Source organism: Lipotes vexillifer, unplaced genomic scaffold (genome assembly GCF_000442215.2).
Source record: "Lipotes vexillifer unplaced genomic scaffold, Lipotes_vexillifer_v1.1 scaffold471, whole genome shotgun sequence".
Lineage (NCBI taxonomy): Eukaryota > Metazoa > Chordata > Mammalia > Artiodactyla > Lipotidae > Lipotes > Lipotes vexillifer.
The window spans coordinates 2,315,972-2,343,721 of NW_006780162.1; the positions used below are offsets into that span (position 1 = coordinate 2,315,972).

Consider the following 27,750-nt stretch of genomic DNA (forward strand, 5'->3'; position numbering starts at 1 on the left):
TCTTTCCCTGCCAGGGAATTCGGCACGTGTAGAGCAGAGCTACTTCTAACTAAACCCTGAGAAACTTGGGGGTGATTTTTTAAAAAATATTTATTTATTTACTTGGTTGCGCCGGGTCTTAGTTGCAGCAAGCAGGCTCCTTAGTTGTGGCTTGCCAGCTCCTTAGTTGCGGCATGCATGTGGGATCTAGTTCCCTGACCAGGGATGGAACCCAGGCCCCTTGAATTGGGAATGCGGAGTCTTGAACCCTACGCCACCAGGAAAGTTCCTGGGGGAGATTTTTAAAATAAGTTTTTTACCAGTAGATTACTATTTTGTACCAAAAGCGAAACCATAGACACCTTCCAATTGTAAATAGTAATTTTATAAAGAAGGAGCTTACAGGCTTAGGGGCAAGTACATCTCTAAATTCACCCTGCGAAGTGGAGCCATAGACACCAGGGCCTTCCTACCTGCTTAGTCACTTTTCCTGCCCATATCCAGGAAGGTTTTGGCGAGAGGGTTCCAGATTGTATTATTTTTTCCAGGCATTGTTCCAGGATGCCTGGAAAAAATAATATTGTACTAATGCAAAAAAAAAAAAAAAAAAGAAAGAAAAAGAAAAACAGAAAGAAAAGGCTCCACTTGCATCTGTGTTCAGAGCTTTTTTTTTCTTGGTTTGATCTTATTGTTTTGTAGAGTACTCTGAATTTCTTTGAGATTTCTAGCACACCCATCTGGCAGACACACTTAGTATTTTGGGGTCAGGCCTCTGCAAAGTGTGTGTTAGAAGTGACTGACGTGGCCTTGACTCACACTGCCTTCCTGCACTTGGGAATGGTCCCACCATCTCCAGACTTAGAAAATTGTGGGTTTCATCAAGTTTTTTAACTGGAGCTGCAAGAGTGGATCTGGCATCTTCTAAACCTAGGGAACTACGTCTGTATTCTTGGCCTGTCATGTTAAAAAATTCCAGTAATAATTCGATAGGAAAGAAAAAACGTATCTGGTACTCTGCTAAGCACATGTACACATAACAGTTCATGTTAATCCTCCCAGAAGATATAAACAAGAGCAGGCAAACAGAGATTATGAGCCCCGTCAAGGCTACCTGCTAGTAAGTCCTCACCTGGAATGTTCCTCTGGGTCCAAAGCACCTGCTCTGATGTGCTTGAAGCCCCATTTGTGCCTTCACCTGTAGGAACTCAGTGACATCCATCCACTTTGGCATGATGTCCATATTTTATGCTCTCATTACTTACATGACTCTTTTCCCCTCTGATTCAAAAGTACTCATGTTGGATATGTATTGGAAAAAAATATTTATCATCAGTATGTATAGTTTTCTTATTTATTCTCTTTCCTTTATGCAAAATATTGTACAAGTTTTGCTTTCAGAAAATCTGCGTCATAAGAGATTGTGTCTGAGGTGTAAACAGCCAAGTCATGATGCATGGTAAGGAGAAAATGAGAGTAATCGTGAATTCTGTAGGACCTCCAATGTGATTTATTGTAATAGAATGTTTTTAAATAAAGAATATTGCTTAAAGTTGCATTTCTGGATCTCATGACCTAGGAGAGGAAGCAAATCTAATAGCTACCACCTCTGCAGTGAATTTTCAAGTCAAAATAATAGCTTCTGATCAGTCACCTCTAGAATTTTGATTCCAAGATTTCAGCCAGAGAATAAGGATGGTACTAAAGCATGCATAATAAGCCTGAGTGGGGTGCTATCCCTCCTTCCTGTGCCACTTTATAAAATAAAAATGGTATTATTATTATTTATTGTTTTTAAAGTAATACTTTTCCCATAAAATCTTGTAGTATTACTTTTTGCATTTATCATAATAGTCCATCTAGATTTTATTTTTGAATGTAGTTGGAGGTAGAAGTTTACATTTATTTCTTTTAAGTAGATGCCTTATCATATCAACACTATTTATTAATAATTCATCCTTTTCTTCTGAAGTTGAAATAATACCTTTACCATACATTAGTTTCCCATTTACATCTGATGCTACTTCTGAACTTTATTCCAGTCTGCCAGTATATTTGTTTATTATATACAAATACCATACTATTTATTTATAATCACCTTCTATTACATTCTAATATATTGCAAGATATTATTCTTTCTTCCCAAGATTTTCTTGGCAATGTTCACATATTTATTTTATAATATGAATTTTATAAAATTTTGTCCCTTACCAAGATAGGAAACTGAATTCTGATTGTTGTTGCATTAGGTTTATATATTAATTTGGGAGAGAGTGAGTTTCTTTTTTTAGAAATTGAAATTTCCAATCTTGGAATATGAAATGTCACTCAATTTGTTCAGGTATTGGCATTAGGACCATCAGTAACATTGAATAGCGTTTTTTTATTAGGTTCCGTAACCTTTATGTTCGTTATTTTTAGGTATTTTACTGTTTTAAATTATTGTGTGTGGGGTACATTTTTCCCATATCCATTTCTAACTGCTTATATTATTTTAAATAAAGCTATTTTATGTATAATTTCATGTATCCAATCTCCCTATTAAATTTTCATGAATTCTATTCAATAGTAGATTTTTAGCTATCCTGTCTATTAAAACACCTTCTCTTCCTTCCATTTATTTTCTTATTTTATTGTATTAGCTAGAAAACCAAAAGTACTGTTGAATAAAAGTGGCCTTGTTCCTGATTTATATGTCAAGGCTTCAGTATTTTACCATTCAATATGGTGTTTACCAGGTGTATGGGTTTGTATATATGTGAGTGTGTGTGTGTGAATATATTTTATATTTAAGTAGTTTCATTCTATCACTATTTTACTTAGGATTTTTTTTTTTTTTTTTTTTTTACTTAGGATTTATATTAGGAATGGCTACTGAATTTTGTCAGCATTTTGGGACTTGGATTAATCTAATCCTAGGATATTTTCTCTTTGACTTATTAATGCAGTGAATTATATTGATATTAAATATTAGGAATGTAGTTTAGGAAAATATATGAGTAACCTTCAAGTGTGGGAGACCTTCTTAATATAGGAAACACAAAAGTCATAAGGGAAAAGATTTCAAGATTTAAGTTTAGAAAAAAATGTTGGGAACTTCCCTGGTGGTCCAGTGGTTAAGACTATGTGCTTCCATTGCAGGGGGCACGGATTCAATCCCTGGTTGGGAAACTAAGATCCTGCTTGCTGCACGGTGCAGCCAAAAAAGAAAAAGGAAAAAACCTTACATTTCTGAAATGGTACATACAGCATAAACAATGTCAGTTGACACCCTTATGAAACAAAGAATTATAACCACTACTTAGGATAAAAAGACCTTTTATGAATTGATAAGAAAAAGATAAGCCATAAGGGAAAATAAAAACAACACGATATGATCAGGCAATTCATTAATTCAACAATTTTTTTTTTTTTTTAGTTCCTACTATATTACTGACACTCTTCTAGATCCTGAGATAACAGCAATGAGCAAAATGATCAAAGACTCCCAGCCTCCTGGACCTAATGTTCTAGTGGGGGGATTCATCTCACAATATGTTCTGGAGGGCCTTCCCCGGCAGCACATGGAGATCTTCCTCATTCTTTTTTAGGACAGAGAATGACAAGTACATAACTCCTTTGTATGGTTGTGTGAAAAGTTTATTCAACCAGTCTCCTGCTGCCACACGCAGGTTGCTTCTAATCTTTTTCGCTTTTGCAAATAATATCTCAGTGGAGAACCTCGTTTATTATTAGATCATGCTAAATTTCCCTCCCTAGCTGTTGTCATAATCATGAGATTTCCTGTTCCTCCACAGCCTTGCTAACAGAGTGTTTTCAGTCTTTAGGATTTTGTCAGTCTGAGATGAGAAACAGAAAACACATACGTCGGTGTGATTTTAATACGCTTTCTATTATTCTGAGTGAAATTGAGCATCTTTTCATGTTTATGGGCCATGTGAATTTTTTTCCTGTGAACTTGGTTTTCCTGTCTTTTGCTCACTTTTAAAATTAATTTGTTGGTCGTTTCTCTATTTCTACAAACTCTTTAGGGAGATTAACCCTTTGTTGTGATATTAACTGTGAATGTTTTTCCCAGTTTATCTTTTTTCTTTTGTCTTTGTTTGCTGTATTTTTTTTTAAATCAGGCTTCTTGCTATGCTTTTAGTACAGTGAAAATTACCCTTTTTAGGTTCCATAAATTTGATAAATGTATAACCACCACCTTATAGTAAAGATATAAAATATTTTCACCAACCCCAAAAGTTTTCTCATGTCCTTTTGCAGTGAGTCCCCTTTCCCACCTCCATCCCCTGGTATCACTGACCTGATTTCTGTTTTGCCTTTTTCAACATGCCCTAAATGGAATCATACAGTATATCTCGTTCTTTTTTATATCTGGCTTCTTTCACTTAGCATAATGCTTTTGAGAATCAACCATGTTTTTGCATGTATGAGCAGTTCTCTTTATTGCTGAGTAATATTTTTTCGTTTGGATGTATTTTTCTATTTACCAGTTGATGGATATTTTGGTTGTTTCCAATTTGGAGGTACAGTGTATTATGAGCAAATCTGCTTTAAGCATTTCCATACTTTGGTGACTTTGCCGTACAGAAGTTTTTTATATTTATATAATCAAATGCATAAATCTTCTCTTTTATGGCTTTCGGATTTTGAGACATAGTTAGAAAGATAATAAGAGGATTCACTATATTTTTTTCCTTCTAGTACTTGTATGGTCTCATTTTTTTTACATGCAGATCTCTGATCTATTTGTAATTTAACCTGATGTGAGGCATAAATCAATTTTCTTTTTCCAACTGGCCACCCAATAGTCCCCAAATTCCTATGTAAATCTTTTAAATCTGATTTAAGAAAATCTATTTTACAATTATTTGTAATTACTTATAGTTTATTAGAAACATTTTAAGTTTATTACAATTATTTGTGTTTATCACAAATATTCAATTAAAGTTAAGTTAGAAGTTAAAAACCTATTTTTCTTTAAACCCTCAAATACAACTTACAAATCTAGGAAATTCAATTATAAATCAAGTAATTTTGTATTAAAATTAAAACAGTCATTTTCATTGTTCTTTGATTAATGTATAATTGGCTTATACATTTAACAAATTGTAATCCCTTAAACATTTAAGCACAGTTTACAAACTTAATCAAATTACCTTAAAAATTATAAATTAAAGCCACAAAACTGGTAAATCTAATAAATTAAATTCTCTTAAATTTAAATAACACTGACAAACATGATTAAATCCTCTTAAGCATTTCAATCTATCTCATGAATTTAATATATTTGGTTTTCTCAAGTACTTCTGAAATCTAAAGAGACATAATTACAAATCTAACAAAATCAAACCACATGTTTATAAAACTGTAGAGAAACAAACTTAAAAATGTAGATGATCAAACTCTTTTATATGCTTAAACATCTTAAAATCATTATAAATTTAGTAGATATTCCTAAGTTTAAACGTTGACTACCAACTTAATCATTTGCATTAGCCTATGTATTTAAATTAAAATGACAAATATAGTATGTCAGATTCTTGACAGCATTTTAAACATCTTAAGGATACACAAAGTGCAGCTTCTAGTTATAGCACTATTGTATATCTTTCCTGCCTCTGGCAGTGCCGCTAAAACAATAATTATAGGGTTTTTCTAAAGCATAAACCCGCAAAGACAAAAGAGAATGGGAAAGGCGACAAAGGCAAAAATTTTGCATGCTGAAAAGCAGATGACTTACTGGTAGCTGATTTAACAGCCCTGAAAAAGCTGAATTCTAAGCTAGTGGTAGGGAAGTCAGGAAGTAATCAGATTTGTGCCCCAGAACCTCAGAGTAGGGCGGCTCAGGAGTGGGCGGAAATAGGTTCTTTTTGAATACTAGAGTAAAAAAGGACCTTTGAACAAGAAGGATGTTTGACATCCTGTTTGTGTGTGTGTGTGTGTGTGTGTGTGTGTGTGTGTGTGTGTGTGTGTGTGTGTGTGTGTGTGTGTGTGTGTGTGTGTGTGTGATCCTATTTCCCTGCCCAGGGATCGAACCTGGAACCCAGCAATGATAGTGCCGAGTTCTAACCACTGGACCAACAGCCTGTTTAAAATGTGGTTAGAACCACCTTCATCTTCATCTCCTACTCTCCTTTGCACAACCAGCAAGAGCTTTGCCTCACCACCCAGGAGAAGACCGGAAGTTTGGTCTCTGGAGGGGTAAACTAGGGATACAATGGACTCAGGACCCCAGGCCACTGGGGACAGAGGAACTCAGGGCTGAATATGGCAAGGGATTAAGTGAAAATCCACATACTGAACTGGGAGACTCACTCTGACTTCCCAGTGGCTCACAGAAAGCTGTGGGCAGCCAGGTTTATACCCTCCTGGAAGAAAGCTGGAAGATTCTTCACCAGGCTGAAAAGAGATCTCAAGATATTAATAGTCAGTATCCTCCAACCAAGGAGCTTCAGCAGATCACCCTACAGTGAGGTCCTCCTCTGGCCAAGCCCTGCTCAAATGCCCAGATCTTCCAGTCAGCTTCCTAGCACCCTACTCCTGAATACATGTGAACGGTGATGAGTTATCAGGCTTTTGAGGAAAGCCAAGACGAATTAACAATAACAACAACATACAGGAAATGTAACTTTGGAAAAAACAAAGACAATGAACAAAGGCAGAACAAAATACTCAACAGTAATATCCTCAGAAGGATAAGAAAGTTATTGTATCCATGAAACAAGGACAGTACACAATAAAAAAGAAACACTCAGAAAACTAAAAAGAGCTTTTAGAAAATAAAATATATAGGAAAAATGAAAAACTGCATAAAAGGGTGGGAGGATAAAATTGAGAATATCTCCTAGAAAAAAATGAATCAAAAGTAAATGATGGGCAGTAGGGAAAAAAACATTATAAAAGAATTAGACCAGGATGTCCAATACCTGGAAAAAAAGAAATTCCAGAAAAAAAATTATACAAGAAAATGTCCTAGACGTGAAGTATTCCCAGATTAAAAGCTCTCACCAATTACCCTGCAAAATAAATGAAAAAATGAGATACCATGCCAGGTATCTCAAGCAAAGTCCATTGAGGAGAGAGAAACCATACTTATTTTACCAGAAACAATTTATTATTAAGGATTGTTAACTAATAGAAGATGGTTAACAACTTAAAGGGTAAAAGAGGGCAAAAACTTGTACACGAATGTTTATAGAACCTCTATTCATAGTAACCAGAAACTGGAGATAAGCATGAAAGCAGTAGTTTGGAAGAAAATCCAGAAGTTGTGGAAGAGCACAGTTTGAATCCAGGATGAAAATGGGAGGGAATAGGGGTGAATCTGAGATGTTTACAGCTTTCCCAAAGTGGAAATCAAAAGGAAGCTAGCTGTAAGTCACTGCAGAGCCAGCTTAAGAGCCCAGCACTTTACTGCTGTTATCACCATGCTCTCTATGCCACAGAGATAATATTCTGAGTAAAACATTAAAGACTCAGACGTTGAATATGGGAAAGTTTTAGGAATACCTTCATCTATTTATTCTACTTATATTTTCCATTTTTAGATATATACAAGGCTAATGTAAATTTATTATAGTAAAATTAATGTAATACATGTATTGTGTTAATATAATTTATAAAATTAATGAAGTGCAGTTGACCCTTGAACAACAAGGCGGGGGCAGCCACTGACCCTCCATGCAGTTATAAATCCTTGTATAACTTCAGCGTCTACCCTCCTGTTGAAGGTTTTGCATCTGTTGCAGGAAGGGGGACCCCTTCCAGCGGCTGAGAGTGGGCTCTTGTCTAATACTTGGAAATGAATGGTCCAAGGAAACACACGTGCTGACAAAACGAGAGACTTTATTGGGAAGGGGCCCCCGGGCGGAGAGCAGCAGGGCAAGGGAGCCCGGGGGACCCGCTCGGCCATGTGGCTCGCAGTCTCAGGTTTTATGGTGATGGGGTTAGTTTCTGGGTTGTCTCTGGCCAATCATTCAGACTCAGGGTCCTTCCTGGTGGCACATGCATCGCTCAGCCAAGATGTATTCCATTGAGAAGGATTCTGGGAGGTTGGTAGGATATATGGACTGGTGTGTCCGCTCTCCTTTTGACCTTTCCTGAATTCTTCCAGTTGGTGGTAGCTTGTTAGTTCCATGTTCCTTACCAGGACCTCCTGTTGTAAGATAACTCATGCCAGTGGTTACTATCGTGCCTGTCCAGGGCTGGCAGTTTTGGTCAGTGGTTCCCCTAATACGTCCGTGGATTCAACCAAATGCAGGGCATGTAGTCCTGCAGTATGTATTTAGTGGAAAAAAAATGCCTAGGGCTTCCCTGGTGGTGCAATGGTTAAGAAAGAATCTGCGTGCCAATGCAGGGGACACGGGTTCGAGGTCTGGTCCAGGAAGATCCCACGTGCCGTGGAGCAACTAAGCCCGTGTGCCACAGCTACCGAAGCGCATGCACCTAGAGCCTGTGCTCCGCAACAAGAGAAGCCACTGCAATGAGAAGCCTGCGCACCACAACAAAGAGCAGCCCCTGCTCCCCACAACCAGAAGAAAGCCTGAGTGCAGCAACGAAGGCCCAACACAGCCAAAAATAAGTAAATAAATAAAATAAATAAGACTCTACCTCCAAATACAGTCATTAAAAAAAAAAAAAAACCTGCCTATACATGGACCTGTGCAGTGCAAACCTGTGTTAACCAATGGTCCACTGTAATATAATTGCTAAAAATAACATAATAAAATACATGTCTAGCGAAGAATAAAAGAGCTCTTTCAATAACTATAAAACAAGTGATAGAAACCCATTGTGTTTCAGTTTCCTTAAGAGTGTTCTTTCTTTCTATATAATTAATAATGCTATGGCATTCAATGGATGGTGTATTAAATCTGATGGAACATGGCACTATTTCACATAAAAACAGGTTTAAAGGAAAAGAGGTTCCCAATACAGGGACAGTGCTGTGGCTCCTCTCCACAATCTACTGGTTCTGTCTCCCCCAGGAAACATTCTTGTCACCTCAGCCTGGCTCCCCTCATAGTCACAAAATGGCTGCTGCTTCTCCAGTGATCACATCAAAATACAACAGCCAGTGCCCAAAAAGGGGCTGTGTTTCTCCTGTGAATGAAAAATGTTGCCTGCCATATCAGTAAACAAAGGATGTTGCAGCCATCAAGCCACTACAGCCATCCTGGATGGTGAGCCCTGAGGAAGCTCAGGATGGAGACCAATGGGCTGCCCACTGCCAAGCCCTCAGCCCCTGCAGCCACCCCCAGCGGTGCACCCTGAGGGGACTCAGGATGGGAAAGAAACAGGATACTGGCCCTAGATAGCTAAAGGAAAGATTTCAATGAGCCCAGATTCTTGCATCTCCCCATACATAGAAAAGTGCTAAATTCATTAACTTGACATATCTGGTTTTCTTTAATTAACAGTAATCTTTTGATGTTCCGACTACCTGCTCTTTGTCACAAAACTCCTATATATCCTGTCTGAGAAGCTGCCTCCTGGGCTTGAAGTCCTCAGAAAGTCTGCCAAATAAAACATAATTCTCAACTTTTAGGTTGTGCATTTTTTTTCAGTCAATACTCCTTATAAGTGATAAAATCTTTCCCAGAAGCTCCTGCAGATTTCTCCTTCTGTCTCATTGGCCAAAATTTTGTCACATGCCCATGCCCATACCAATCATTGGCAGTGGGAACAAACCTACAAGGAATGGCTTAGACGCATCATGTCCCACCCCCTGGAGCTAGAGGTGAGGTCCATGCACTGAGCACAAGCAATGCAGAGGAGAGAGGCTATGGGAAAAATCAGTGTTCATGTGGGAAGAGCAGGTGGGCAAATGGATGCTGGGAAACAACCAACAATGTCTGCCACCGATTCCTAATCACACCCACTGTGTTAGAGGTGCACTAATTCGACTCTCCGAGGGCAGCTTCATTTCTGAGTTCTTAAAGGAAGAAACATTTCAGCGTAGTCAGTTTTCCCTTATTAAAAACTTCCATTGATTCCATTTTCATTTTAGCCTCAGACTCATCTTTCCCGTATTTAATAATGATGCTTTTATTCCTAATGTATAAAAATTGCTACTGTTCCAGAGGAAAATTTTCAATAGCTGAAAATCTAAGTTTTTGCTGTATTTAGACCAATTGAGCCAAACATAGACACATAGGGCAACACATATTTAAAGTTGTAAATTTGGACCAAAAGCATATCATAATTGTTTATAGTTTAAATATGCAGTGAAAGAAAATAATCATAATTCATTTAAAATACAATATCTTTCTACGTTTTGGAATGCCAGTCCTTTGTGAGCTTTTAAGTAATATCGAAAGGTAAAATTACTCGCAGTTTTGCCCTTGCAATTCTTGCTTCTCCATTTCTCCGTAGAATGTTCAGGTAGCAAAATCCTTCTTTATCAAATAAAATATCTAATTTCATAAACTCTCTCTGACACAATCTCAACCCCACTCTGTAAAATCCCCAAATTATATATGATTTCCAAAACAGGGAGACATTTGATCTGATAAAATAACAACAGTCTGCAGGAGAAAGCAGAAATAGTCGTGTGCTAAATTACAATCGTATTTCCTGGACAGATGCTTAGAAAGAGTCAGAATGCCCCATTTGGTATGCGGTATCAGGCAAGTCACCCTAATCCTTCATGAGCAACTTTGTGTATTGACTGGATAGATGGATGACTATTTAATTATGCTGTTGAGAAAATACTTACTGCAAAGAATGTGCAATTCTTAATGATTATTGATGATTAGAAAAGTCAAATACCAAGTCAGAGTGAAAAGCTGAAATAAAGATCCTTGAAGAATACAACTAAGAAAGCAGAACTTGATGAAGTATGTTTTTGTTTTTTGTTTTGTTTTGTTTTGTTTGTTTGTTTTGCGGTACGCGGGCCTCTCACTGTTGTGGCCTCTTCCGTTGCGGAGCACAGGCTCCGGACGCGCAGGCTCAGCGGCCATGGCTCACGGGCCCAGCTGCTACGCGGCACGTGGGATCTTCCCGGACCGGGGCACGAACACGTGTCCCCTGCATCGGCAGGCGGACTCCCAACCACTGCACCACCAGGGAAGCCCCTTAGATGCAATTTTCTTGTACCTCAAGTATTACACGTTAAAGTGCAACAAGCTGTCAAAAAATAAATAAATACAAGTAGCTCAATTTTCAAATTTATTAAAATGATTCACTGGAAATATCAGAGAAAATATGCTAAATTAAAATTTTAAGGAATTCTCACAGGTCACATGATTTCTATTAAGATACCAAATGATGGTGTGTGTCCTATAATGAGACTGGCCACCTGCCCTTCCTGGAGAGGGTATGAGGCAATGAAAGAGAACTAGACTCTAGGTCAGCCTCTGCCTGGGAGAGGAGCTGGGACAAGTTATTTCACTGTCTACCATCGACTTCTTCATCCATGAAAAGACAGTCAGTCACGCACTGCTCACAGGTGACGTGGAGCCTGATGAAACCCATGTTCCAGCCAGATCTAAACAGTCGCAAAACCCCTGGGAAGCTCCTCTGTGGCTTTTCTTGCAGGCAGGATTGTTCATTAACAAAACATTCGCAGCTGATAATATGTTCAAAACAGTATTTACAGATTTTGAGGTTTTCAAAATAGAGATAAATATATAACAATAAATTTCTATGCACTATGACTTAAAATAAGCTAATACCATGAGAGTTAGTAGCCAACTCACAAATATTTGGGGGCTACACTTTAGCTTCCTTCAAACTTTATCTGTGATGTGAAATAATTGCATTAATTTATTGCCAAGCTAATATGCTCCTTCCCCCTGCAAATAGAAATATTTTCCTTTAAATATTTGGAGCAGGGGTGTATACACTTCTGAGCCTTTTAACAAATGATCGTTAACATTGATCTATGTTATTAATCATTTGTTCACAAATTGTTTTATTGGCCAGAGTATTCCATCATCTAAATGGGCCATGATTATTTAACTAGTCCAAACTATTGGACCCTTAGGTCAGCACTGATTTTTCATGATTATAATTAACCTATGACAAACATTCTTATATAAAAAATGTTGTATGTCTCTGATAAATTCCTTAGGAGTAGAATATCTGGGTCAAAGGGCATGGATGACTTTAAGGTTTTTGGTAGATATTGCCAAGCCAATTTACACTCTTCTCAATGAGTATTAAGGGGCTCCCTTTTTTTTTTTTTGTCCTCACCAATATTGGGTTTTGTCACTTAAAAAAAAAATCTTTAGAATTTGAGAGACAAGTGTTAGAAAATATCTGTCTTATATCTTTTTCTGTTTTAATAAGTACAGTATGTAGAACATAATAGAGTCTTGACTAGGCTCAGTTGTGGTTCTGAGGCGCGTATTTCTGTGCACTGCTCTGTAGAGGTAGTCTGATGAGTTATAGTACGCAGGCTGTACGTAAAGAAAGCTTCGTGACTCAGAACAAACCCTGTGTTGAAGAGTTAACAGTGAGGAGGCGTGGGTCTGGTTTTAGCCAGCCGCCTTTCCTTAGGCAAGTGTTATATCCTTAGGCATTTACCTTAAATACCTCAGAGGAGCCAGTAGTATGCTTGTCTGGGTGTGCAAGGTTACTTGAGTCTGTGTCCTGAGGTGTCTCCCTCTAGAGGCCATGACAGCAAGCACTTTGAATATTGCTTTCTCAATCAGTACCAGAGGGCTAATTAATTAGCAGAAGAAATGTCAGAAATAATTCTTAATTGGTGAAAATGGATGATGTACAAGATATGAGGCTGACCAGTAAGATTGTACAAGTGTCTGTCTGCCTTCTTTTTGAGCAATGTAAGAAGTAAGCTCTGTAACCAAATGTTTCTGGGTTACGCCCTGTCTAGAACTCCATGCATTCCAAAATCTTCCACTTAACCCACGATTTAGTTGCTTGATCTAGCTAGAGGGGTAGCTGATTAGGTCATTATAATTTAGGTGCTCTTGTCCCAGAGAGAAACTTTCCTGAGAAGGTTCCTGTAGGGTGCCAGAGTGGATGGGAGGGGGCACCCCACTGAGCTTCCAGAAACATGTTTTGGACTCCTGTGGTGTCTGTCTTTCTTATGTCAGAATTTAATTGTAACATAACATCTGGTAGTGTGGTTGTAGGGAGGGACACCTATCACTTCTGACTTAACCTGTTTGAAATATTTTCCTCACATGAGTCACAGGAAATGGACTAAATTATTTCTGACTTCCCAACTAGTTCTAAAAGTTCTAGATTATGTATATAAAGAATGTAGCATTAGATTCAGATGACCTGGCATCTTCATCCAATAGCAAGGGAATATTATTTATAATATTTAATGTTAATTAATTAATTAATTTTTGGTTGCATTGGGTCTTCGTTGCTGTATGCAGGCTTTCTCTAGTTGCGGTGAGCACGGGCTACTCTTCGTTGCAGTGCGTGGGCTTCTCACTGCAGTGGCTTCTGTTGTTGCAGAGCATGGGGTCTAGGTGAGCGGGCTTCAGTAGCTGTGGCATGCAGGCTCAGTAGTTGTGGCTCGCAGGCTCTAGAGCTCAGGCTCAGTAGTTGTGGCTCATGGGCTTAGTTGCTCCACGGCATGTGGGATCTTCCCAGACCAGGGCTCGAACCTGTGTCCCCTGCATTGGCAGGCGGATTCTTAACCATTGCACCACCAGGGAAGCCCTTAATATTAATTTTAATAATACTTAATAGAAGGAGATGAAAAGGAAAATTGAAGTGCAGAGAGATTAAATAGATGAGCCAAGTCTGTCTTTGCACCAAAATTCATGCTCTTTCTCCTGTAATACCTGATACCCTTTGGTTATAGATAGAATTGTGTTCCCCCCTTTAAAGTCTTGTGTTGAAACCCTAACCCTTAATGTAACTGTATTTGTACATAGGGCCTTTCAAGAACTAATTAAGGTTAAATGAGGTCATCAGTGTGGGGCACTAATACAATATGACCAGCGTCCTTATAAGAAGAGGAAGAGATACCAGGGATGCACATACCCAGAGGAAAGATCACATGAGGACGCAGTGAGAAGGTGGCATATGCAACCAAGGAGAGAGGCCTCAGAAGACACCAAACTTGCCAACACCTTGATCTTGGACTTGCAGCCTCCAGAACTGTGAGGGAATACATTTCTGTTGTTCAAGGCACCCAGTCTGTGATATTTTTATATGGCAGCCCTAGTAGACTGATATACCCTTAACTCTATGGAGATGGGGCAGAAAGATACTAAAGAGGATGATTTTGGTGAGCCTCATGCTGAGAAAAAAACAAAAGTGGCAGGCTAAGGGATTTTCTGAAAGGAATCAGCGACCACAATATTCTGAGATTATGGAGTTTTGTAACCTACATATGTATATATTTTCCCTCTGCTTCCAAGGCAGTAGCCCAAGGAGGTGCACCCAGGACCTGTGAGGACCACGGGGAGTATTGGGTGGGTGGGGATGGGGGAGAGGAAACTAAATAAAGGGAGCCCTCTTAGCAAGTTTCACCTACTTGACAATTTTCCCTTGGGTAGAGCTGAACTAATTTTTGTTTGTTTGTTTTTGCGGTACGCAGGCCTCTCACTGTTGTGGCCTCTCCCGTTGCGGAGCACAGGCTCTGGACGCGCAGGCTCAGCGTCCATGGCTCACGGGCCCAGCCGCTCCGCGGCATGTGGGATCTTCCCGGGCCAGGGCACGAACCCGCGTCCCCTGCATCGGCAGGCGGACTCAACCACTGCGCCACCAGGGAAGCCCGAGTTGAACTAATTTTAACCTTACATGGTAATGCCAGTGAGGGAAGAAACCAGAACTAGGAAGCCAACCAGTTTCTCAGCACTGTCTGTCTCCTTACCCATCTTTTCCCTGGGAGCCCTACAGCAGGAAGAGTTTGGTTGACACTGCTATGAAATCAACATAGAAACTAAGTGCAGTCCATAACCATGGAAATGAGGTTTGCTTCTGATAAACCAAAATGCTCATAAAAGTCAAATGCACTGTCAGCAGATCCATTACCAAGAAGTGTCCTGGGTAATGACACTCTGATGCATCAATCAAGGCATGATGATGCTTTTCCTGGCTCTATCCAAGTACCTGTCTCGCTCCACGAGAACAGTATCCACTCCTCGTGTCTGCTCTGTAGACAGGGAAGGGAGGAAGAGAGCTAAGCAATTAGTTTGGAAATGGCTCCCAAAGGTAAAGAATCTCCATTCTCAGGAACAGCTAGCCATTTGGCTCTGGGTGATTTAATACCAATTGACTTGATAGATTTTTAAGATTCCTTCCAGCACTTTGGTTTTGTGCCCCTAATTTCTAAGGAAAATGTTCACTGATGCACAGACCTCGCTTCTAATTTGATGTGATGCCAGTTTGTGAAGTTATACCTGCTGTTGGACACACAGCCTTATGTGCCTTCCATGATGGTGATTGTTTTTAAAACCCCAGACCTAAACACAGCTGTTGGTATTGAAATCAGTTTTAGTTCATCTCACTTTTTATCTGTTCAATTACAGGTAATCTTTAGATGGTGGAAGATCTCTCTGAGGAGTGAGTATAGATCAACAAAACCTGGAGAAACAAAAGAAACTCATGAAGACTTCCTAGAGAACTCACATCTTCAGGGTAAGGAAGGGAACATATTATGTATACTTGCTGCTCTTAAGTTCTCTTTAGTTAGTGACAGATTTTGTCAGTGAAGTATCCAGTATCTCATTATTTGAAATGATATGTAATTATGTACTTAATTGGATGTAACAGATATGATAGAACATTGGGATCTTAAAAGGCAGAAAATCGTTAACATCTCCTGAAATTTCTTTTGGGAAAAAATCTTTAAGCATTTAAGTTTCCAGGTTAACGTGTAGATATCATTAATAATCTTAAATCATGTAGTAAATATAAATTTTTAACCTAATAGTTAATTAAAACGGGTTTCCTTTAGTTAAAAATAAGTTAAAAGATTATTCAATGATGGCTGTAAAGCAATTACACTCCAATAAAGATGTTAAAAAAAAGACTATTCAAAAACATAATCAAATTATGAGACTTCCCTGGTGGCACAGTGGTTAAGAATCCTCCTGCCAAAGCCTGGGACATGGGTTTGAGCCCTGGTCTGGGAAGATCCCACATGACGTGGAGCAGCTAAGCCCATGCACCACAACTACTGAGCCTGTGCTCTAGAGCCCGTGAGCCACAACTACTGAGCCGGCATGCCACAACTGCTGAAGCCCGTGCTCCGCAACAAGAGAAGCCACTGCAGGGAGAAGCCTGCACACCACAACGAAGAGTAGTGCCCACTCGCCGCAACTAGAGAAAGCCCGGGCGCATAGCAACGAAGACCCATTGCAGCCCAATTAATTAACTAATTAATTAAAAAAATATTCAAATTATCAATTGCTTGAATTCTTATGCATTTTGGCATTCATTTAAAATCTCTACCATTTCTTTTAATATCAAGGTTTGCATGAGAAGCAGTCTTAATCAAGTAGCATTTGGACTTAATAGAAATTGCCCTTCAATTTTCCCTTTGTTTTTTTCTTTCTCAATGTGAAGATTTCAGACATAAAGTGTAGACAGAATGTTTTTTAAAAAAGCTCCCAAGTACCCATAACCCAGTTCAATAATACTCAAAATGTGGCCAAAAATGTACACAAACCTACTGTTCTCACTGGATTATTTTGAAGTGAATCTCAGTTGTTGCATCACTTCATCCTAAACTATTTCAGTATATGTCTCTGAAAGGACTCTCTTTAAACTCTTCAATAACTATTCCTTAATAATAAGCTTTTAAAGCTAGAAGGTACTTTAGAGATCCTTATTTTACTAGGAGTAATTAACAATGTTATTAATATCAAGCACTTTCATATACATGTTCTCATTTTGTTATTATAATATTCTTGTGTAATAAATAGTATTATTCCTTTTTCTCGAATGAGATTCAGAATGGTTTTGACTTTCCCAGGTCCACAGCTAACTGCTGACATTGCCAGGCCTAAGCATTGAGAATAGAAAAAAAAAAATCTTATTTTAATTTCATTTCATTTTATTTATTTATTTTTTGTTTGTTTTTAAAATTTATTTATTTATTTATTTTTGGCTGCGTTGGGTCTTCATTGCTGCGCGCGGGCTTTCTCTAGTTGCGGTGAGTGGGGCCTACTCTTCGTTGTGGCACGCGGGCTTCTCATTGCGGTGGCTTCTCTTGTTGCAGAGCACGGGCTCTAAGCACACGGGCTTCAGTAGTTGTGGCACGTGGGCTGAGTAGTTGTGGCTCACGGACTCTAGAGTGCAGGCTCAGTAGTTGTGGCACATGGGCTTATTGCTCCGCGGCATGTGGGATCTTCCTGGACCAGGGCTCAAACCCGTGTCCCCTGCATTGGCAGGTGGATTCTCAACCACGGTGCCGCCAGGGAAGTCCAAAATCTTACTTTTAAAAGGCACGCTCTGGGTATCTTTGATAATCAGCGTTGTTAAAGACTTCCTCTCATTTAACACTATAGCATGAATAGTTGTTTTTTAAGAGAGAGAGTAGGTTTGGTTTGGTTTTGCTTCCTTAAATAGTTAAACATCTGGATTGATTGCACTCAGGTTTTGATACTATACACATCTTATTTTGTTAACTCCTTTATAGAAAGTATTTATAAAATTCATTATTGGCTTGAAAAGAACCATGTTGAAGAAAGACTGCCCACTTTTCATTGAATAAAAATCAGTCTAGGCAGGCCTTACTTATTTAATTGTGGGATAGACACGTTTCTGCCCAGATAGCTATAAAGTAAACTTCTGTAAAACACATTTCATTTTCAAGTTAGGTTCCGTTTTATTTTCTAAGCACAACAGTACCTAATCCAGAGCTATATGTCTAGGGAGTGCTGAATATTTGTTGACAGACCATGGGATTTTTCTGATTGACTTTGACAAAAACCTGGAGATGTGTGTTTGGGCCAGAGAGATGGGAGGTGATCGTCTCTTGAGTAGAGGCTTAAGGGCCAACACCTGTGTCTTGCATCTCTGACACCCTTGTCCCCTAATAAAACACTGACGGTGAGGGTGGGGCAATATCAGCTTCAGGATGACCACTTGTGGGTTTCCTGATCCCGGAAGAATAAACAAGAAAGTGGGAATTTATGAGTCTGACAGAGACCTGGCTTCCTGCTGGCTCCCCACCCGCGTGGAGAGAGGAGCGTTGCGGAATTCAGTGGAGGAACGCACCCAAACAGGCTTTTAAAATTGCAGTTTTGAGAGCTGCAGTCTTGTGCCAGGAACAGCACAGAGATACCAAATTAAATTGGCCTGGCAAGTTCAAAGGCATCTGCTTCTCACTTTGTAGCCTTCCTACAGCACTGGAGTCTTGGCAGAGGGAAAAACTCCAACCAACACTGTTGTTCTTCCTTCTCTTCCCCCTCACTTCTTAGGGAATCCCTCAGAAAGCCCAGAAGAGGGTGGCACAGAGCGGGGCTCAGGGGTCAGTGGCCAGGTTAGAATCTCTGCTGCCTGGGTTCTGTAACCCCCTCCGTGAGCCCGTTTCCTCCTCATATCTGAGGGTCAAATGCTTACTCGATGTGGTCGCTTTGAGCTTTCAATTACCTGACACGTGAAAGGTATTTAGAAAGGCCCACAGTAGAGAATCAGCTCTTAATCGTTGTTTGCTGTTAAGTTTAGGATGTTTGGATTTATTTTGCCCCACCCCGTCCTTATCATAATCCCAAGATCCCCCCAAAGTTTTTTCATCCAAAGTCTTCTCTTGCTAACATCCTAAACACCAGCAGCACGTTTTAGAAATCCGGGTCAGCCTTGGTGTCAGTCCTGACAGAGGATGAGAACCGTGTTCTCTTGCTTCCTTGGCCTCTCAGCAACACTAGTTCAGGGGTGATGTTTCCTTCCCTGCCTTCCGGGAGCACCTCGGTCTTGGTCCTCCTCCTGCCTCACTGGCGTCTTCTTGGTCTCCTTGCTGGGTCCTTCTCTCCAGATCTAAATGTTGGGGCCCAGGGTTCAGCTCTAGTGCCTCTTCTTTTTTCAGTCTGTACTTACCCCCTGGGGGATCGGATCCAGCGTCTGGCTTTAAATGCTGCCCATAAGGGGATGAGTCCCAAATTGATATCTCTAGCCTGCACCTCTCCCCGGAACTCCACACTCAGATGTTTATCTAGCTGCCCCCTTGATATCTGCACTAGTGTATCTAACAGGCTCTCAAAGGTAACGTGTCCAAAAATAGCTCCTGATCCTTCCTCTGCCAAAATAAGGCCCCAAATCCTAGAGTTATCCTTGGTTCCTTTCTTTCTCTTACATGCTCGATCTAATCCTTCAACAAAACCAGAATCTGAACTGTGTTCCTCTGTGTGCATGCCCCTCCCTGGGGTCTCTCTGTGTGTCCGAATTTCCTCTTCTCATAAGAATACTAGTCATGGGACTTCCCCAGTGGTCCAGCAGCTAAGACTCTACGCTCCCAATGCAGGGGCCCCGGGTTCCATCCCTGGTCAGGGAACTAGATCCCACATGCCACAACTGAGAGTTTGCATGCCACAACTAAGACCAGGCGCAGCCAAATAAATAAATATATATTTTTTAAGGAGTACTAGTCAGATTGGATTAGAGCCCACCTATATGACCTAATTAACCTAATTACCTCATTATTTTATTTTATTTTATTTTTAGTGTTTCCATTAGTCTTTCAAATACCCTTCCTAATTACCTCTTTAAAGGCCCATATCCCAGTAGAGCAAAGGTACTGGGGTTTAGGACTTACATATATGAATCTGGGGGAGGTGAGGAGGGCACAATTCAGCCGATAAAAAAATTTGTACTTTCCATGTAGCAAAAGTCCTATAATCTGTAAGCAGAGTGTATCTTTATTAAGTTAATAATTAATGATTATATTGGTTTCCTATTGCTGGTGTAACAAATTACCACGAATTTAGTGGCTTAAATGATAAAAATGTATTATCTTACACTTTTGGAGTGCCGAAGTGTCACTGGGCTAAGATCAAAGTGTTGGTAGGACTGTGTTCCCTCTGGGGGCTCTAGGGGAGGGTCCATTTCCTTGCCTTTTCCAGGTTCTAAATGCTGCCTATTCCTTGACTCATGGTCTCTGCCATCATCTTCAAAGCCAGCAATGGGCAGTCCAGTCTTTCTCATCCTGACACTGCTTCCGGGTTCACATCTCCTTCTCTGACTCTGACCCTTCTGCCTCCCTTTTCTCCTTCTAAGAACCCTTATGATTACGTTGGGCCCACCCAGTTCATGCAGGGTTATTTTGCTATCTCAAGATCTTTAATCACATCTGCAAAGTCCCTTTTGCCATGTAAGGTCACAGGTTCTGGAGATTAGGATGTAGGACATCGGAAGGGGTGGGGAAGACTGGCAGCATTATTCTGCCTACCATGATGATATATGTCACAACAACCTAAATTATAAAATCAAAAACATTGCTGATCTTTTTTCCAGATTTGTTTTTTTTTTGTTTTTTTTGTTTGTTTGTTTTTTGGCCATGCAGCGTGGCATGTGGGATCTTGGTTCCCCAACCAGGGATCAAACCTGCACCCCCTGCATTGGAAGTGTGGAGTCTTAACCACTGGACTTCCAGGGAAGTCCCAGATTTGTATTTTTAAAAGACAAAAATCATATGTTTATTATTTTAAAAGTCATCCCTACACTACAAAGTATAGAGAACTGTTAGCATGGCAATTAAGGGTGTTGCTTAATACAGACTACCTCTGTTCAAACTCTGGCTCCAAATCCACTAGGTATGTAACATAGGGCAAATTATTTATTTATTTATTTATTTTCTTGGCTGTGTCGGGTCTTAGTTGTGGCACGCAGGGGCTTCGTTGAGGCAAGCGGAATCTTTCATTGCAGTGAGGGCTCTTCACTGTGGTATGCGGGCTTCTCTGTAGTTGTGGCGTGCAGGTTTTTTCTCTCTCTAGTTGTGGTGCGCAGGCTCCAGGGTGCATGGGCTCTGTAGTCTGCAATATGCGGCTCTCTCATTGAATTGCACAAGCTCAGTAGTTGTGGTGCATGGGTTTAGTTGCCCCACGCATGTGGGATCTTAGTTCCCTGACCAGGGATTGAACCCGAGTCCCCTGCATTGGAAGGCGGATTCTTTACCACTGGACCACCAGGGAAGTCCCTGGGCAAATTATTTAATCAGTTTGGATCTCAGTTTCCTCAACAGTCGATAATGGAAATAATAATAGCATCTACTTCATAGGGTCCTTATGAAGATTAATTGAATGAAGTGCTTAGAATTTGCCTAGCATATGATAAGAACTCAGTAAATTCTAGCTATTACAAGTTTTAAATTTTTTTAATTTTTAATTTTTTTTTATTTTTTGGGCTGTGTTTGGTCTTTGTTGCTGCACGGGCTGGGGCTACTCTTCACTGCGGTGCACAGTCTTCTCATTGCAATGGCTTCTCTTATTGCGTAGGATGGGCTCTAGACCCCCAGACTTCAGTAGTTGCAGCATGCGGGCTCAGTAGTTGTGGATCACAGGCTCTAGAGTGCAGGCTCAGTAGTTGTGGCTCACGGGCTTAGTTGCTCCATGGCATGTGGGATCTTCCCAGACCAGGGCTTGAACCCACGTCCCCCGCAATGGCAGGAGGATTCCTAACCGCTGCGCCACCAGGGAGGTCCCTAATGGGCATTTTCAAAAGCCTTTAGGTACATTCTGGGACGTGTTTATCTTTGCACAATTATGTGAGAATGTCAATAGCATAGATTCTTAGTTGTAGAATTGCTAGGTCCAAAGATATTTACATTATAAATTTTGATAAGTACGGAGTATATTATTTGAGGGGTGAATTCTTGAAAACCTTGTGTAAGTCAAGGTTAACTTGACACAGATGGTATTTCTGTTAACCAGCTTGAGTAGCACTGTCAAGGATGTAGCACAAATGCCATCTACAACTCATTTGACCTCTGTAATTATGCCAACTTTATAATTATGCTATTTTGGAAAGAATTTTAAGTTGAGTGATTTACATTATTTCCATGTTTGTTCATAAAATGAGACTTCATTAATATTTTGATGTCACCATATTTCAATTCTGACTGACAACTTAAATAAGATGCCAGTCACTTCGCTATACTCACAAATTGCTCTCCCAAAAAGTGTGTATTAAATATTAAAGTACTGAATATTAATATAACCATCCAACAGGATATAGGAGTTTTCTTATACCTTTGCCATCATTAATTAGATATTGTTACTCTTTTTAATCTGTTCCAGTCTGGTGGTGAAAATAGTATCATGTTTAATTAGCATTTTCCTGAAAACTAGTAAAAATCCCATCATGTTTAATTGCGATTTATATTCTTTTTGTAATTTGCCTGGTTATACTCTTTGCCCATTTGTCTATGAAGTTTGAATTTTTTTCTCTGAGACCTTTAAAAATCTGAGAAAACATCTATAGATATTTCCCCCCTAAGCTAAATAGATTGGAACAACCAGAAAATTAGCTATAGGAAATATTTTTTAAAATTTAATTTACAGCAAAAATGTGCCTGTATAAACTCAATTGAATGTGCTCACTTGTGGACTGAGGTTGAATCCAACCTAAAAATAAGTTGTTTTCCAACTTATATCCATTTTATAAGTTGTTGTCCATTTTTAAGTTGGTTGCTTAGATCTTCAATGAGTTATAAGTGGTGGTTAGGTATATAGGCCAATCCACAAAAATCTCTGTGATATAACTAAATGACCTCAACAACCATATTTTCTGAACCAAATGACAAAGTTTTTTTTATTTCTGCTATTGCATATGAAAGGAAATGTGGGAGATACGGTTTAGATGTCAAAGAATTGAAATTTCCATGGATGTTTAGATGATTTATTGGGAGAATGGGACAATGTTTGAAATGGGAACTCTAATGGAAAATTGATATTATTAATAAATACTAATATCCTGAAATATCGGCCTGAGTTATAGATCCTAAGAATATTGGTATGCCAGGAATCAGAAAGTGAGAAAGAATGGTCCTTACCTTTCTCCCAAATTTGGCTGGCCACATGCCATGGATCCATAATCCATTTTCTCTAGGTCTTTTCTTGAGGCCCATATCTCAACCTTTGACCTGGGATTTCATTTCCTCATGCTTAGCTACCATCTCTTAGTCTATTCTTCTTCTTCTCTTTACTCTCCCTAACCATCTGCTCCTTGTCTTCAGCCTGAATCTCTAGAATTTCTAGAGACCTGGAGTTGGGTTCTATGGGTAAAGGGTTAGGTGGGAGGGGACAGAAGCATGGGAGCCTGCTCTGGGCTACAGAGCAGGGAAGACAGATCTAAGTAAGGCTCTCATATTTTATCATTTTTTTATTACTTTTGAGATATGGAAAAAAACCCCACAGATAAATGCATGTAGTAAAATAAAAGATGAATCAGTTTAAAAAGGATAGGTATAGACCACCAGAGGGCAGACAGCAGAAGCAAGAAGAACTAAAATCCTGCAGCCTGTGAAACAAAAACCACATTCACAGAAAGACAAGATGAAAAGGCAGAGGGCTGTGTACCAGATGAAGGAACAAGATAAAACCCCGGAAAAACAACTAAATGAAGTGGAGATAGGAAACCTTCCAGAAAAGGAATTCAGAATAATGATAGTGAAGATGATCCAGGACCTCAGAAAAAGAATGGAGGCAAAGATCTAGAAGATGCAAGAAATGTTTAACAAAGACCTAGAAGAATTAAAAAACAAACAAACAGATATGAACAATACAATAACTGAAATGAAAAGTACACTAGAAGGAATCAATAGCAGAATAACGGAGGCAGAAGAACGGATAAGTGACCTGGAAGACAGAATGGTGGAATTCACTGCCACAAACAGAATAAAGAAAAAAGAATGAAAAGAAATGAAGACAGCCTAAGAAACTTCTGGGATAAAATTAAACGCAACAATATTTGCATTATAGGGGTCCCAGAAGGAGAAGAGAGAGAGAAAGGACCCGAGAAAATATTTGAAGAGATTATAGTCGAAAACTTCCCTGACATGGGAAAGGAAATAGCCACCCAAGTCCAGGAAATGCAGAGAGTCCCAGGCAGGATAAACCCAAGCAGAAACAAGCCGAGACACATAGTAATCAAACTGACAAAAATTAAAGGCAAAGAAAAATTATTGAAAGCAAAAGGGAAAAACAACAAATAACATATAAGGGAACTCTCATAAGGTTAACAGCTGATTTTTCAGCAGAAACTCTACAAGCCAGAAGGGAGTGGCATGATATATTTAGAGTGATGAAAGGGAAGAACCTACAACCAAGATTATTCTACCCGGCAAGGATCTCCTTCAGATTCAATGGAGAAATCAAAAGGTTTACAGACAAGCAAAAGCTAACAGAATTCAGCACCACCAAACCAGCTCTACAACAAATGCTAAAGTAACTTCTCTAATTGGGAAACACAAGAGAAGAAAAGGACCTACAAAAACAAACCCATAACAATTAAGAAAATGGCAATAGGAACATACATATCAATAATTACCTTAAACGTGAATGGATTAAATGCTCCAACCAAAAGACACAGGCTTGCTGGATGGACACAAAAACAAGACCCATCTATATGCTGTCTACAAGAGACCCACTTCAGACCTAGGGACACATACAGACTGAAAGTGAGGGGATAGAAAAAGATATTTCATGCAAATGGAAATCAAAAGGAAGCTGGAGTAGCAATACTCATATCAGATAAAATAGACTTTAAAATAAAGACTGTTACAGGGACAAGGAAGGACACTACATAATGATCAAGGGATCAATCCAAGAAGAAGATATAACAATTATAAATATATATGCACCCAACATAGGAGCACCTCAATACATAAGGCAACTGCTAACAGCTATAAAAGAGGGAATCGACAGTAACACAATAATAGTGGGGGACTTTAACACCTCACTTACACCAATGGACAGATCATCCAAACAGAAAATTAATAAGGAAACAGAAAACACAATAGATGACACAATAGACCAGATAGATTTAATTGATATTTATAGGACATTCCATCCCCAAACAGCAGATTACACTTTCTTCTCAAGTGCATATGGAACATTCTCCAGGATAGATCACATCTTGTGTCACAAATCAAGCCTCAGTAAATTTAAGAAAATTGAAATCATATCAAGCATCTTTTCTGACCACAACGCTATGAGGTTAGAAATCAATTGCAGGGAAAGAAACATAAAAAACACAAACACATGGAGGCTAAACAATACGTTACTAAATAACCAAGAGATCACTGAAGAAATCAAAGAGGAAATCAAAAAATACCTAGAGACAAATGACAATGAAAACACGACAATCCAAAACCTATGGGATGCAGCAAAAGCAGTTCTAAGAGGGAAGTTTATGGCAATATAAGCCTACCTCAAGAAACAAGAAAAATCTCAAATAAACAATCTAACCTTACACCTAAAGGAACTAGAGAAAGAAGAACAAACAAAGCCCAAAGTTAGTAGAAGGAAGGAAATCATAAAGATCAGATCAGAAATAAATGAAATAGAAACAAAGAAAACAATAACAACGATCAATAAAACTAAAAGCTGGTCTTTGAGAAGATAAACAAAATTGATAAACCATTAGCCAGACTCGTCAAGAAAAAGAGGGAGAGGACTCAAATCAATAAAATTAGAAATGAAAAAAAATATATAGGTATAGGATAAAAACAAGTTTCCTTCTGATCCCATGTTCCCATTTCCCATGACAACCATCATTAACAGTTTCATATATGTCCTTTGAGAAATGGTCTATGCATATATACAAAATATGTTAACACAAAAAGAAGAATCTTATACATTATGTTCTATACCTTTCCCTTTAAAAGTTTTTAAATTCAGAAGTATCTTAAACCCGCATAAAAGGACAGAAGATAATATTATAAATACCCAACACCACTAACATAAGATTTTAAAATTTGTCATGTTTACTTCATTTTATTCAAATTATCAAATATGTTGGTGTTGATAATGGTAATTTGTTCTTTTTTTTCTTGATCAATATTGTTAGGGGTTTGTTTATTTTTTATTTAGTTTTTGAAAGAACTAAATTTGAGCTCTGTTGATTTTCTCTCTTTTTATTATTGGTCTGTGTTCATACCTATATTATTTCCTTCTTCCTACTTTTCTTAGGTCTGATTCGTTGTTCTTTTCCTATAGCTGCTTGAGATGAAAGCTTATTGTTTTCAGCCATTTTTTGCCCTAAATTTCCCATAAGTGCTACTGTAGCTATATTAGATAAGTTTTGATAAGTTGTGACTTTATTCTCATTCAGTTTAAAATATTTTCTAAGTTCCCTTTTGATTTCTTCTTTGATCCATAGATTATTTAGAAACATTTTACTTGAGTTCCAAGTAGCTGGGAATTTTTTGGTTATATATTTTTTCTTGATGTCTAGCTTAATTGCATGTGATCAGAAAATCTACTCTGAATGGTTTTAATTTTTTTGAATTGTTTTAATTTTTGTCATCCTTCCTCAGGGCCATAAGAATCTTCTTTTTATTATCCCAGTTTTAATATACACGCTGTTGAAGTGAGCACCATAGTTACTTAATGTCTTTTAAAAGCATTTAAAAATTACATACAATATATACTCAAATTTCTGCCCCTCACCTATTTTTCCTCTATTCCCTTCTACTAACTGTTCTGAAATTGGTATCATTACCAAGCATGTTTTATTTTACAGAGTCACAAATACATAAATAATATATACTGGGGAGTGCGGGCTGCACTTGGGCTCGGGGGCAGGCTTGACTGCACGGCCGGGCCAGGGACCTGTATCCATCAGGGAGCAGGGCTGACTTCTTCGGCTTCGTGAGACTCCAGCCTTCGTGAGACCCCAGGCGGGACGCCAGTCCCCTCCTGAATGAAGGTCTTCCTGCCGGTCCTGCTGGCTGCCCTCCTGGGTGTGGAGCGAGCCCACCCCCTGGTGTGCTTCTCTTGTGTGAATAAGAACAGCAACTGGTACTGCCTGAGGCCCACTGACCGCTCTGATACGGACAGCTACTGTGTGACTACCTCTGCATCCGCTGGCATCGGGAACGTGGTGGACTTTGGCTACACCCTGAACAAGGGCTGCTCCCGGACCTGCCCCATCCCAGCGTCAACCTCTGCATGGCGTCCGTGGGCACCCACTGCTGCCAGAGCTCGCTGCGCAACATCAGTGTGCCGACAGTGGGCTGCGGGCCAGTGCCATGCACCGTGCTGGGCCTCGGGCTCCCGCTCAGCCTGCTGTCAGCTCTGCTGCGATTAGGCCTCTGACTGCCGGGACCCTGTGCCCGGCCCAGACTCCCAAAGCTCAGGAAGGAAGGAAAGTCCAGCCCCTCCCAGACCCAAGAGGATCTCGAAGCCTCCTCCTCTAATTCCTCACCCTGCTGATCCCACCCTGTAGGCCCTGTAGGTGCCCCCTGCACCCACACACCTGCCAGTTACCCTTGCTTCCCGGTCAGCCTTCCAGGGGGAACCTGGGAACGGAGCCCAAGGGTCCCGGAGTCAGAGCCGCGTCCTAGGGACACGCTGCGAGGGCCACCTGGTCCCAGGCCTGCCCCTGTCCCGGCCCTGGCCGCCCGCAGGTGCAGAAGATGTGCTGTGTGGACAGGCGTGTGGTCCATGTGCCCTGCTGGGCATAGGTGAGTGTGTGGCCAGGTCTTGGCCTGTGTCGGGGGGTGGAGATGGGAGTAAGCATCAGGATCCAGGCATCCGCAGCCCCTAGAGCCCCGAGCGCCAGCACAGAACCCCTTTCCCCTGGCATCTCTGCACACCACATTTCACTCACTTCAAGAGTAGCCTTTTGGAAGACAGGCCTTCCACTGTTTCCAGGTCTAGGCTGCTGACCCAG

At 39.8% G+C, this 27,750-nt stretch overlaps 1 protein-coding gene across 1 annotated transcript in view; it reads left to right on the top strand.

Moving 5' to 3' along the window:
- The window catches only part of FBXO36 (F-box protein 36), a 97,620-nt gene that overhangs the window by 40,858 nt on the left and 29,012 nt on the right, over positions 1–27,750 (top strand). The window contains exon 2 of the mRNA XM_007453266.1: positions 15,444–15,552. Coding sequence (XP_007453328.1) covers positions 15,444–15,552 — 109 coding nt within the window. The remainder of the gene's footprint in view (positions 1–15,443; positions 15,553–27,750) is intronic.